Below are 15205 nucleotides of genomic sequence, written 5' to 3' on the forward strand. Positions count from 1 at the left end.
TTACAGAAATGTACTTGCCAGGACCAATGTTAAGTATGTTTCTTGAGCAGTTAAATAGATCCTGGGGTCTCCAGAACCCCAAACAGAGCATTGGGGTTAAAACTGAAATGGACATATGCAATAATTTTTAATTCATTGTTTGTTTTCTTAAGTAAGTGCATGTTTTTGATAGCATGGTTTTGAGACATGTAATCTCAGGGTCAGTTGGGCAGGATGGCATTTGGACAGGAGAACTGAAAACAAACATGACGTTATTTATAAGTCTGTATTTGATAGATTAAGAAAAGAACTGTAACGCCCACTTAAGGTTGCGCTGCAAAACGCTCCTTCTTGTACAAGAAAATAAATTCTGTTAAAATTTTGATACTTCGGCTCCGGTCTCTATTGTTTAATGGTCATTACGAAGAAATTCTTTTAACAGTTGTATGCTCTCAAAACCTTGGCGTTTGTGTGTAAACACTGTCAAGTTTGTCCTGAACTATAAACTCAAATCAGTTGAATTAATTTCAGATGGAAAACTCAAAAATTACAAGTTGTAATAAACCGAAATCAAACCTTAAATCTTACAATATAGTTGTTGGAAAATATCCACACATCACATTTTCTTTTCTTCCATGAGAACACTAAACTCCTAAATGGGCATGTTACATATAACCATGGCAGTTGTTGACAGCGTTTTAAGGTGGACTTCTCCTTTTGAATGACTACACCTGCAAGTAAAGAGAGGGGGGAACACAGGTGGAGCAGGACGGAGGTTGAACTCAGAGGTCAAAAAGAGAGATAAAAAGGCATGTAGTTAATGTTGGATTACATTTAGGATTAGGGTTAACCTCTCTGAAAAAGGTTAATAGTCAACAACACAGTGCTTAGTTTATCATGTTCATAATACACATTCTTCTGCCTTTTAGTCCGCCCTCGGCATGCTGTGGATTCAAACGTAACGTCATCTGTGTTTTGTGTTTCTGTGGTTTCGGCTCTCACAGCTCTCTCTTTGTCAGTGTTGTATCATCTGTTGCCCAACAGCTGAAACCGCTGTGAACAGAAGGGAGGCAACACTAAGGGGAGAGGCGAGGGGCTTTCTGTCTGGGCGGAGGGCAAACTCCTAGCTTGATAAGAAAGGTGAGAGGTAAACATTGACCTGAGTCCTATCGCTGCTTGTCCAGGTCCATCTTTCACTAGAGAAACTATGCAAACAGCAGGGATGCACTGATAACTCTCTTTCACTCCTAGCAGTAAACTTTAAGTATCGTATGATAACGAGGACCAGACTCCAAGCGTCACAGTTTCTACCTTTGTTTGAGGTTATTCGGCAAAAATAATCCATATAATCAATTTTTCCACTTCAGAACAATGTGTGTGAAAAGGTTTTTTTACTGTCAGGCATTAAATCCTTAATCATAAAAAGTTATAGCAGTGCAAAACCTCTTGGGAAGGGGGGGCGAGATAGATGTTTTGGTCAACATAGCACAAGATTTCGAAATTGGAGACTGCTGTTCGCATCCATGTATTACGTACAAACAGCCAATGCTGGTTTCTTTGACCCATGACCACAATCTTTCCCTAACCATAACCAAGTAATTTTTAGTCATGCTAGCAGCCTAGCAATGTTGGTCTGTCTGTTGGTCCACCACTTTGGTCCAGACAGAAATATCTCAACCCCTATTGATTGGATTGCCATGACTTCAGTCCTATTGACTTTGGTGGCCCCCTAGTGACACCAGCAGGTTAAATTTCCCCCTTATCCAGTAAAATATCTCTACATTATCTCACTTTTCCTCTGGCATCACCATGAGTTTGACTTTTTCGGTTACAATTAAATGTGGTATAGATACGCAATGTGAACACAGACAAACAAACAGGTCTGGAAAACAAGAGGTCTTCCACTGGGCTACTAATAACTCTGAGACCCGACCAAGGATGTGAGATGAGCTGGGTTGAAATTATATTCAGTGTAACTTGGTCTGATTTGCGTCCAACTATATTGTCACTTGAGTAGACTTGTTATCAGCTCTGATCACATGATGTGGAGTGCAGGAAAAATTATATGTATTGTTGCTCTTTTCTCTCTTTTTTTTTTTGGGTCTGTTCGAGTCCATTGTTTTTTGAGTGTGTCTAATCATCTTTAGGCTCTTTTGAGATTGGGGCTCTTTTTATTAATAATAATATTAACTTTATTTGTATAGCACTTTTCATACAAAATGCAGCTCAAAGTGCTTAACGAAGAAAGTGAAAATGGATTTATGCATGTTTTTTTTTGGATCAGATCAAAGTTTTAGACACATGAAGACCTACTGAAAAAAAATACCTTCTTGGGGAAAAACCATTCCCATAAAAAAGTTTACAGCATGTTCCAGCCTGGTGTTTGTCCAGTGTGCTGATGGTTTCTTCCCAGTAAACGGTGAGTAGCTCTAGTGAGTAGACAGGAGGAGGGAGGGAGGGAGCTGGGAAACGAAAATTGGAGGTAAAATTACAGAAGAAGGTTTTACTTCAGTTCAAACAAATAAAGGAAGGTAATACAACATGCTCCGTCTGTTAATGGCTAACTGGGTCAGTACACATGTAGACACACACTCTGCCCTCCTACATGAGCGTCATGCAGACCTGTAAGCAAACATTGTATGGAATGAACATAAAAAGGCATTTGTCCACAAATATATCACTAGGAGAGTAATACTTCCACTCCACAATGTCATTTTCCAATTAGATCGATTTAACAACTTTCCACTCATTAAGATGAATTCAGTCTTTCTCCGAACTCTCTCATTCACCATTCACATCGTAACTGAGGATTATATTTTATATTCAATCTATAACCTTTTTAAAGCTAGCAGAGGTCTGTTCTCATATTTTCCAGCTGAACTTTGAATCTTTGCACAAGCAGCATCTCCTTAACCGAAACAAAGATGGCAACCGAAAATGAAAGCTCATCCAGTCGCCACCTTTATCTGGACCCATGAATTGAGACTTCATTTATAAATTAATGAGTCCTCTTATCACAAATTCACAAAATACCCTTTTTTGTTAGTGCCTTCCAAAACAACCAGTTTGACAGATTAAACAACTCTTATGAGCATATTTCAAGTCTGCCACCTCTCTGGTTAAGGTTTGCCTAAGTGTTGACAACTGCTACTTGGTAAAGGTTCACTCTTAATGCCTAAGAGAAAGTTGATTATCAAACCCAGACATTTAATGCACCCAAAAATCCACCATATGTCCCTCCTTGAGATGTTTTGCAGTGCTGGAAAAACATAATCCTACTTCTGCCTTTGCTTCTGCAGAAAACAGTCACCATTCACATGACCACAAGAAAATGCTTTGACATTTGAAGCGTTTTAACAAATGACTAATGCTGTTTTTCTGGTGAGGAAAATTTATGTGAATTTCTCACTTGGATTCCCATGAAACTTTCTATGGAATATTCATGGTTTTCAGACTATAAAACCCTCTCACATGGGTTTGTTATTTCCTAAAATGTTTCCTAGAAAGAGCTATGGATGTGAGGTTACGTTACAGTGGTACTAAACATAGGGAAACTGAAGACAAAGTTATGAGACTATGGGTTTAGTTAGTTGTCTTAACTTTATAAAGAGTTGTTAAGTATGATTTTTTTGGAGGAATCTTTTTTTCTTTTTTTTTGAAAGATCTGCTCTATTTAAACCCAAGAGAAAAAATAATCAATTATACATTATTATTATTATTTGAAACTCTATTCTCCATGTATGTTTAATTATTCAGACAAAGTTCACATTTTTGCATGTTCTGCTGATGTGCTGTACACTGAGAAGAAACTATAAATTATAGAAGAAATATATTGGAAATTAGAAATGAATTGGAAGTATACCACTATACTCTCTATACTCTATTAGTATCAAATTACATTTTTCTTTCCAGGAAGGAAATTACAGACATGTAATTAAAGGTTTTACATGAAAAGATCAAAATCTAACCAGCAGATTCTATAGGAAAAAAATATTTTTATGTATATTCTTATGACATTTGTATATATATTTATATTTTATACTGTTTCTATTACATCTGATCGCGTCTGACTTGTGACAGAGGACTATCATCCTTATTTCATTTTCAGGACTTCATCAGGATACACACACACTCTTTTGATGACACACATGCACACGCACACACTTATGTTTAATGTGCATTGGTGTGTAAGTGTGTTAGTAATGCTTACATCAGTACAAGCCACATGGTTAGTTTCACATACAACTCTTTAAATATGATTTTATTGCATTACACTCGTATGTGTAAACACTTCCCATCAGCTATCACTCCAAACATCAGGATATTGAATCTCCGTATGACTCTCACCCATAGCACATTTCCTGTCCATCTCGGTCCTAAACACACCACTTGCCAGTTAACATGTGGCACCACTGTGTCATGTTTGACTAAGACTGTGTATGCTATCAGTTCTGGATAATTTGATAATGTGTCACATGAATGAAGGGGATGAGCGAGGGGATGGGAAAAACACTTTAAAACACATTATCTTCATACAGTGTACGAAGAGATCTTTACACACAAATAATGCAAAGTTTGTTTTGAAATGTAAATCAGTGATTTCATTCATTCATTCTCCTAATCAGCATGATGTACAGTTATTATTTAATGTTTCAAAGACAGACAATTAGGATGAGAGCTAATTCCTCCCTTGTGCTTAGTATGTTGCATTAAAAGTTATAATAATTACTATTTTTCCTTTGTGGTAATGAGATTAATTGCAGATTTTGCAAAAAAGGTTTTGTATACTGAATGCAGCACTAAAACACAATGTAACATCTGCATTATTACCTGAACCTATATAAACCTGTTTCGGTTTACATTGCGTTTACATGATGCATATTCCCAAATATTTTTGTGGTTAATCAACGATAACTGCTAACCCAAACAGAGATAGCGTTATGGTTAGTCAGGGTCTCTCCCTCATTCCTGTTGTCTCCCACAGTTTTCCCCTCCCTTGTCCCCTGTTGGTCTCTGTTTCTGTTTCTGCTTGTGTGTGTCTCAGCCTGGGTAGTGGTGATCCAGCTCACCTGCACACCTGTTGCTCATCCACTAATCATCCCAGTCTACCTGCTCGGCTCTGTGCCTCATTTGACCTGCTCTGGCTCAGCCACTGTTATCGTCACCTACCGCGCTTCGCCGATCAGAATCTGCTACATCTACAACTTTACAATAAACTGCCTTTGTCTAAACATTTACAACGCCTTCATGTCTGAGTGCTTCTCTTGGGTTAAATATATCATGTTGTGCAATCATAGCATACTGTAGCAACCATAAGAGGGCATGGCAGGTCTGGCAAGGTTTGGATTTCTCCAACACGTCGAACCAGTGTGCATGGGGCTCTAGCAAGAGCAATACTATGAATTTAAAGAGTTGGGAGGGTGGTGTTTTAAACCAAAAACTTAAGAGGAAAAGTGTAAAAAACGTATTAAACAGTGGGATAATTTGCTTTATTGTCAGCTTCAAATGGTAGCATGTGTGGCTAACTAGCTTACTACATACGGTAGTAATCAAGCGTTAGTTCCAAGGCCAAGGAGCACATTAACTAGTCTTTGGGGTTACAGCTTACATAAAAGCCCCATTCACAACTAGTGCAACCACCATATAGTATTTACCCACATTTATTAACATTAGCAGCTCTGCCCTGCTCAGATTTGATAGCAACCCCAGCAACATTATGCGAGATTACTTTATGTTTGCCAAACACAGTCCTCATCCTAAAAGTCTTTTCTCTTATAACATTTAAAGTGAAAACAGGAACAAGTGCTAAGCAGCCAAACAGGGTTATGTTACAACAAAATAACAGATCTTACATTTTTCCTTATCATACATACGACTCTATACTGCAGTATAAGAAAAATGCAGCTTCTTTATTTACATTTACATCATGTGAACAAGGTGTGGACAAAGAGATTTGTTAATCTCTATGTAAAACACTACGTATTTAGACAAATAACTGTGGTAATGTATCACAAAAAATATTGAATATGTTGAGTCAAATCATCAATATGTTGAATGACATAAACTGGTAAGAATGCCCATATGTGCTGGTGTTATTGGATAACAACCTTTTATTACCAAGACGTCACCTTTTCATCTTGTAAGAAAAGTGTTTTATATCAAAAATTAAATAAAAGCACAAATTTCATCCATCCAACCACAGATCACAAAAGAAATCAGGACAATAAAGTTCAGTGACAGCCAACATCAAGGGGTTCAGAGAGGGGCAAAATGTTCTTCAGCCACTCTTAAGCAGAGCAAGGAGAGATGTTGTATTAAAAAACCTTTATTTAGTTGGGCATATTGGTTAAACAACAACCGGTTTCGACCTCACAGGGCCTTCATCAGGGTGGTCAGGGGGGTGAAGGGGTTCTGGTTGACTGGTGGATCTGTGTAGACTGCTGGTTATAATGAAGTCTGTGTCTCCATCTGCTGGTCAGTCTCTGTACTGTATGTTGTTTCCAATTACAGCTTATATCACTTCTTCACTGAGATAATGTCAGTATCTTTTTCTGGGAATAAACACTTACTGTATATATAAATCTGACTACTTTTTAGGCCAGGGAAATAGGATTTATAGAAAATATTATCAACCAATTAATTGTCTAACTGTCCCAACTCCATGTCCTTTTATCCTTTTATTATCTGAGATATTTTGTCGTTATTTCTTTAATCAGAAAGAATTAATTATTAGACACTAGCACCATCTTCACTTACTTATTTGTAAAGATTATTTTTGTCTTCAACAGATGTCTGCAGCCATACTGAGCTGCATGCTGAGATTGTAATGATCATTACACACTAGGGAACAAGACTGCAAAGACTTAATTACTAAAAGATACTTGATTCTTGATTGTTTTTCCTAAGTTTAACAGTAATTCCATTAAAGTGGTATATTCATAAAATTGCCTTGCTTAATATCTCACTTGTTGCAATGTCACAGTTACTGAATTGATGCATTTAATATATATATATATATATATATATTACTTGTAACGACTGAAGCAAGCAGATTTTCTTTTATTTTAACTGACAGTCAGAACCTTTCAGAAAGAGAATGTCGAGAGAGTCATGCACGCACAAAGACTTTCTGCCAAAAATATAGAAAATTAGTACTAATAATAAATTAGTACTAAAAATGATTTTTTGAAGGTTATTGTTTTGTTATGAAGTTATAAACTGATCACATGTTAACACATGCATGTTCACACTAAAGTCTTGAAAACTGATTAAATCTCACACTTGCAATGAATTTTCATTCACTTTAGAATTTTTCTCCAAAATGTGTCAATATCTCCAAATTCAGGCCAGATCAATAAAATCAAGAATGTCTGAGATTATCTCATCAAACTGAGATATTACCACATTTTTATGAACCAGGGTAACCGTGATCGACCGATGATTTTTGAGCTTACTCAGATCAAGACAACACGTGATCAATAATCTGGATTTGGCATCTTTAATTTGAAAGCTGTCAAACTAATAATGAACAAATAATATTATGATGCTGTTCAAACTGCATGCCTGTAGGATTCTGTTCTTTAGGTGGACTGCTGTGTTTTGTTTTGTTTTGTTTTTTTTACACAGAAAGAATTGATGCTTTTTTATAAGAAATGTTGCTTTCTGGAGATCCAGACACTGTTGACACAACTAAAGTAAATGAGCTGTATTGATCTGATTTATACCACTGGTCAGTTTTATAAAGTAAAGACATTAGAGCATAATCAAACTGATTCATATGTTGTGCAGGAAAGTATGATGACATTTTCCATATTCCTTGTGACAATGACAATATTAAAAGGGTGGATGATGCTACTCAGTTAAGATGTACTGACTGATATATTAGCTTATCACAGATATATACATGCCTGTGTAAATGTAGGCTGAAAAGTGAAGAAATTGCAGTAAAAGATTTGTTCATCATTAAGAATCAGTTTCACTGATACATAGTTTGTCCACCAGACAACACAGACAAATTTTCAAGTGTAAAATAAACCAAGTAACAACATTTAAGAAAATCTTTTTGTGTTTGTTTATATTATATAAAACAAACATTGGCTAATGTATTATTATCTTATATTTAATCACTGAAATTCCAATAGCGAACTCAAAAATCAATCAAAAATGTTTTGTAAGCATCGCTTGCATTGCTATTTGTATTGTTGATTTTGAAAACCTACGTTGCTGACTCAGCATAACAAAAAATGAACAGCAACAGAGAGCTCAACACCCAACACAGTTAAGTATAGTATATAAAATGTACGGCGACACTAATATGTGAGTTTCATGGGAACTATGTACGGATGTCGTCCAGACTCTGAAAAAATAAAACATTTTCAGCCTTTTTGCTATCATGTATTATTACAGACAGGGGCGGATTTAGTGATTTGGGGTCCCAGGCAAACTCAGTCATGTGGCCTCCTTCGCAATTTATTTTCAACCTTTCTGTAACTGAGAATGTTGGTATTGGTGGTGGTCAAGCAGCAACCTCCAGGGCTGAAAAATGAAGCCAAAGAGGAAATGCAAAAACTGCAGTTCCACAAATGGCCACTTGAGGCTCCAAAAGCGAGTCAATCCCCGTAGACTCCCATATTAAAATGTCCAACTTTACAGCAGAAATAAACATGTTTACAGCCTCGTCCAAAAAACGGTTTTGGTCTCTATAGCTAATTTCCCCTATCATGACAACTGTACCCACCCGTTTAAATTTTATCAAGCTGTAAAGTTATGCATATTAAGGATGTGCCTGCTTTCAGTGACAGGTTGCTAGCTGCTAGGTGGCTTGTTTCAGCTACCAGGCTTCATTCAGACCACCTCAGCTCCACCTCTTTGCCTATTTTGGACTAGCCAGGAGTTAGGCAGAGTCGGGCACTATCAAGATGGCAGGCTAGCATTATCTTGAACCTTATCTTAGTCGTCTCTCATTACTTTCTGACTTCCCCACCCTGCCATGGATTAAATTAAAAAAACATATCATGCACATTTTCAGGTCTATATTTTTAATCTGGGGGGGGGGGGGGGGCAGAATAATAATAATCATAACAATAACAATGAAATCATTTTGCTTTATAAAACTGAGGGATATTTCTTACAAGTGTGGTGTGCTTTTATTTTGAAAGTTTGATTGAAATGTGTACTGTCAGGTGTGTAGACACAATAAGTAACTGCAGCTGGACACAGAAAAATACTCATATATTTGAATGGAGAGTGTGAGTGAACCCACACCTTTTTGAACATTGACTGCTTCCACATAGTTTTAGATACAAACTTCATTTGAACTTTAAATGAATCACGAGACTTCGACCTGCAAATCTTGAATTTACATGACTTTTCTATCTTTTACTGTTTTTGAGCAATGTGGCTCAACTTTCAGGGCTTATAAAATCCAAACCGTTCAAGTTATTACAAAGTTTTTAACAACTATTATTCAGCACAGTGTCATAAGTCATGTACCAAGTTGGTACATGGTAAATGGTATCGGCTTCCAGTTGGAAGCCGATACCATTTACGCCCTCGGAGGAGATAGCGTTTAATAAACACTATTAATGTCGGTACAGTCATCTACCTGTAGGTGTCACTTGCATACACTTGATGGCACTATTGCTGCATGTTAATAAAGCTGCTGCTTGGTTGATATGGTCTTTCTCTCTATCTTAGACCAGCAAACCATATTGCTGCTTTGTATTTTACAGTATTTTGCAGTATCATGACACCAGAGCTTTTATTTCGGAGGAGTTTCAGCATAAATGACTATCAGAGTAGCTGCTGGTGCATAATTGAAGAAGCTTCACGACTGTGTAAGGGCCTGTGTTGAGTTTCTCCAGACTGTATTGTGCGCTGACCTTTTCAGGGCTGTTTTGGTCCACAAATGTTTCTTCACCCCGCTTGTGTTGATGTGAGGCTGCCTCTGTCAGGCTCTGCAACCCCGTCCTGTCACACGTCTGTGCTGGAGTCAAACCCTGCATTTCATTAAGCTGTCTGACTGTGCTGTAATCAGTTTCACTGCTCTGCCTGCTGGGAAGTGTGAATATCCTCAGTGTCTCTCTAGATAAGTGTTAGCAGTATTAGCACCTGCCATTTCTGCAAAAAACTTTCAAAGTTTGACATTTCTCTTTATGTATCTTAGCGGGATAAAGAAATCTGTATCATATCAGGAGAAGGCTTGATATCTCATCATTGTGACTTTTACAGTAGTCTTCCCTCTGTCAGTTACAGTAGGAGAGACTTGCATTTCTTAGTATATCATCTTTTCTCTTCTATTCTATAGGCAAACTCACTGTTTTACTTGATTTCAGGAGTGTCTCAATCTGGAGGACCCCAAATTTAAAACATAGCTTGGTGAAAAAGGCCATTAAATGTTTTTTTTTCTCCAGTCAGAGAGAATAATCTGCAGCAGAAACAGATCACCTGGTTTTGCAGGTTTTAAAATGTTCAGTCTGTCACTGTCTATTCCTGTTCCTGCAATGGTTAAACCTGAATGAAGAGCAGATCTTTAAGGTTAACAAGGCCTTCATTATATATTGTTGTATTGAGATTTTATTAAAGCCCTTTTTCACCATCTCTCCATTTATGAGTTTTATAGATTTATAAACAATGTTTGGGAACAAAGACCACGCCTTGTACACGTCCCACTTCCGTACAACAGAGTATTTAGGCACACCTTATCCGTTCATCTCCCTTCTTGTTTCAGTTTGCAACTCTCACCCTTCACCCATTTCCTCCCCCATCACTTCATCCCTCCATCTCTAATCCCTTCATCAGGTTCTCCAACCTATCCATCAACGTCTCAGCTCTCTTTCATTATCTCAATTAAACCATCGAAATCCATATTGTTCTTGGCGTGGTCTTGGTTAGTGAATTAATATTTGTGTACATATTGGCTTTCTGCCTTTGCTTTCATTGTCCTGAGAACACAGAGCGTCCATACAAAAGAGAGTAGAGTGCTCTGATTGGACCACCAGGCAAACAGTAAATAAAGTTTAGATTAATTAATTAGTTAATTATCTATTTTATAAATATAGCTGTGCCTCAGACTGTTTCATTTCTCTTTATGACAAGTCAAAATGTCTGCCGTGAAACAGTCTATTGTAGGATTCATGTAATTGTCAGGCAGCTTATTTCTCTTATTTCAGAGGACCTTTGCTATTGAATCACTGTGGAGAAAAGGTCAAACCATGAGTCATTACTCACCTTACATGTATCTACCTATGCAAAACAATCATATATATTCAAAGACAAGATTAATTCAAATGGTTTGCAAATATTCTCTCCGTTGAACTGGGAGGAAAGGATGATGTAGGGTCATCAGGTTCACATGAATTACCCACAACAGACACTGGGTAGTGCTCATGGTTTTACGACATTACTGAGCAAACCAGTTTAGTTTCCAAAAATAACAGACTTGAGAAACCAGTATAACATCTTTATTGAGATGATGCTTTGGACAAAATCATAAATTATTGATTCGTCAGTGGTGTTTCTTTTAGCAACATTACAAGTTTCTGTGATTAAGAAACAATTCAAACCATTACATCTATAACATGATGAACAGTGTTACTGTGTAAATGCTATTAAGAATTTCAAATGGATTGAATTTAAATGGAAGACTTCCAGGTTGTCACAGTTGCTCTAATTCTCGCCCATCTCTTCTGCCATGAACTGACACACCAGAGTCACTGTAGCAAGCACCATCATAAACTCATTGAAGTCCACTTGACCATCGCCGTTGAAATCCAGATCAGACATACACTCATCGAGTGATGCTTGGTCCTTGCAGTCCTAAAACAGACGCATGAGGTAAAATCATGAGATAAAAAGGCACTAAGGTCAGTTATCCATTTATTTTCAATACTGAAAATTGAAAAGTATTAAGAGTCACTCAATGTTAGTTTTGGCCTTTTTGCAGAGTTAATTAAAAAAAGATATAGAATATTGACAGTCTTATCCTTTAAAAACATCGTAAGCGTCACCAAGCCTAAAATATTGAGGAAAAACTCTGACATGCAGTTTATCATTAACTAAGTAATGTGCAGGGACTGAAGTTTTGCACTGAAAATGTGTTAAAAAGAAACACTCACTGATAAGAAGCTGGGGAATTCTGTCTCAATCAGCGTCTTCAGCTCTTTTTTGTTCAGCGTTTTGGGGTCTCCTTCTTTTGAGGCATAGGAGTGGAACGCTTCCCTGAGGACCATCATACCTTCTTCAAGTTTGGTAGGCATGTTTTCAGTATTGCAATCAAAGCCTAGAAAGACAATTCAAGAGAGTCACAAATTAACAACTGTAGTTCTGAAATGGCATTTTATTGTCATTTACTAGAGCTGTAGAAAGCTAAAGAGTAAATATTTGTGTAGCTGGAGGAAAAACAATTCAGTGTTGTTAATAATAATTATATTATTCACTGTAATAACTTAACATATCCCTGTTTTATAATTCACATGGATTTCTTCCTTCTCTCTAAGTTACACTTGACTTGCCTTCAGCTCATAAGTTTAGTTTTAATTTTAGTCTCTAACTTTCATTTTTATTTACTGCGGTCTTTGAAGCTTGTTTGAATCTTTTGTTATTTGCATTTTTAATGAAAAAACTCATGTACTTTAATGTATGCTTTCTCAGTTGCACACAAAATTGTAATACTAGTTGGATAATCCAGTATATACAAGAGCGTGTGCAACAGAGGACCCCCAAATAATAATAATAATAATAATAATGTAGAAAAAAAATAGCCTGTGACACATCATTAACATTCCTCTATAATCTAAAATCATATTTTCAAGTCTCACCTCAGATCCGACTACTTTAAATATTGAAGGTTTGAACCTAACATGATAGAAAACCAACAGCAAGAACTCACCTGGATACTCGCAGTATAAGGAGTAGGAAGTGGAAGTGGCTTCAGCTCTTATCTCATCAGTTATATACACTCCTCTCTATGTGAAAAAAAATCAAAAACAGATGGGTGCCTCCCTCCAAACAGGTGAGTCACCTGGTATGTACAATGCAACCACAAGCTGTTTGTTCTGCACAGCAAACAGACCGTTAAGAAGAACAGCTCTTTATAAAAGGACATTAGGCGAGGCAGGCTTGTAAGCCAGCATGAATAAAATAATGTTTACTTTTGCCTTTTTCACTTTTGAGGTGTAGCAGGTGCAGCATTATTGCATACATCTTCAGCTTGGATGAAAATTTCAATGTTTCCTGAAATATAAATTCTACTCAAAGGTATAACTGAGGGGTTGTGTGATTAAAGGCTATTTGGTGGGTTGTATTACAGTTGTGAGTCATGATACTTTCATGGAGGTTTACTTCCCCCCGTCAAATACACCACAGTCCTTCTCCACCTGGTCAATTTAAAGAGTTAGTTCACTCAAATGACAAAGAAAATACTTTTTCTTTCTGTCTACACTTTAAAATCACTGGGATAAAATGTTACCCAGTTTGGGTCAATATAGCACCAACACAATACTCAAGACATTTTTTTAATCTAAAAGAGACAGGAAGAAAAACATAAAATGTGACCACAAATGAACAGACCACCTCCCACAGGGTCTGGGATCTTTGGAGACGAGGTGTCACCTTCAACTACCGGCATCTACTAAAGGTCTGGATGTGATCTAAGGCAAAGGAGCCCCTGCCTCACTCAAGGAGAACATTGACCAATGAAAAAAGGAGGAGGGTAAAAGAATATTAAACTACATAAGAAAGGAGGAGTTCTTAATTAAAAAGCAAAACCGGTAGAACAAGAGGAAGTAGAATTTAAATGACAAATTATTTGGCAAGATAAGAGATATAATCATACAGCTTAGCTGCAATAGAAATTGCAAAACTAATACCCGAATATTAAAAGTAGGCCTATAAGCCTTATCAAATGTCATGATCATTTTCATCATGTTAAGTGGTTTAGAGTATAGAAAATATATAGACACACTTGTGACTCCTTAAAATGAAGTGATGTCTGAAGAGGTAAAAGTATCCAGTATTTCATTAATTCAGAGGGTTTCAGGGGTCCAAAGAGGTGAAAATATCCAGTATTTCACTTATTTTTGAAGGATTTTAGAGGCACAAAGTATCCAGTAATTCACTTACTTCATTTCAATAGGCTGCTCTTTACATTGAGCAAGTTTCTCTGAAAGGAACCTGCCCAGTGTGACTGTCAGAGTCAAGATTGTCAGTTAATATTGTTATTGGATTGGATTAGATTGGAAGAGAAGAATTAATTCCTTCCTCGGCTGTGCAACCACACCTGTCTTTGTTGTTGGCACTGGTGTGGTAATGAATCACATGGGAAGGTCAGAGCAGGTAGCATAATTATGAGATTTTCTTTGTGTGTTTTGTTATATAGGGTTTAGGTTATAGGGACTTAACAACATTTATTGTATATTTAGCAGAAAATCTTTGTGCTTGCACAGCTCTGAAAACTTCCCTTTAGGTTCTGACTGTCACAATTTAAAAAAATTGAAATCTGCTCCCTTTGATCATTATAAATAAAAAATATACATTATATGTATCAATTCAGTAATTGTTATATTTAAACAAGTGAGATATTAGGCAAGGCAATTTTATGGATATACCACTTATACAGAATGTTAAACTCAGTAAAAAAAAACCCAAAAAACTGGAAAAAACAATCAAGAATCAAGTATCTTTTAGTAATTAAGTCAACTAACTTCTCTTGCTCTGCCTTCACTGTCTTGTTTCCTGGTTTGTAATGAGCATTACAATCTCACCATGCAGCTCAACATGGCTGCAGACATCTGTTGAGGACAAAAAATTTTTTACAAATAAGTAAGAGAAGATGGCGCTAGCATCTAATTAAATCATTCTTTCTAATTAAAGACATAATGATAAAATATCTCAGATAATAAAAGAATAAAAGGACATGGAGTTGGGTCAGTTATACAGTTAATTGGTTGATTATATTTTCTATAAATCTTATTTCCCATCAAAAAAACAAACAAAACAATAAAACAAAAACAGGTAGAAGCACTGAATCCTTGTAATTTAATTTGGCCTAAGCAGTAGTCAGATTTATATATACAGTGTTTATTCCCAGAAAAAAAATACTGACATTACCTCAGTGAAGAATGGGTATAGGCTGTAACTGGACACAGCATACAGTGCAGCAACTAACCAGCAGATGGAGACACAGACTTTCATGATGACCAGCAGCCTGCACAGAGCCACCAGCTGA

The 15205-nt window shown here is 36.7% G+C and overlaps 1 protein-coding gene across 1 annotated transcript; it reads right to left on the bottom strand.

The window, feature by feature from the left end:
- Positions 1-11425: 11425 nt before the first annotated feature.
- On the bottom strand, positions 11426-12959 carry LOC137190554 (protein S100-G-like). Its single transcript, XM_067600104.1, has 3 exons — positions 12869-12959; positions 12096-12259; positions 11426-11796 (listed from the first exon to the last, which is right to left on the bottom strand). The coding sequence occupies exons 2-3, from the start codon at positions 12234-12236 to the stop codon at positions 11647-11649; spliced, it is 291 nt and encodes a 96-aa protein (XP_067456205.1). The 5' UTR covers positions 12237-12259; positions 12869-12959; the 3' UTR covers positions 11426-11646.
- Between the last annotated feature and the right edge of the window lie 2246 nt (positions 12960-15205).

Source organism: Thunnus thynnus, chromosome 10 (assembly GCF_963924715.1).
Source record: "Thunnus thynnus chromosome 10, fThuThy2.1, whole genome shotgun sequence".
Classification (NCBI taxonomy): Eukaryota; Metazoa; Chordata; class Actinopteri; order Scombriformes; family Scombridae; genus Thunnus; species Thunnus thynnus.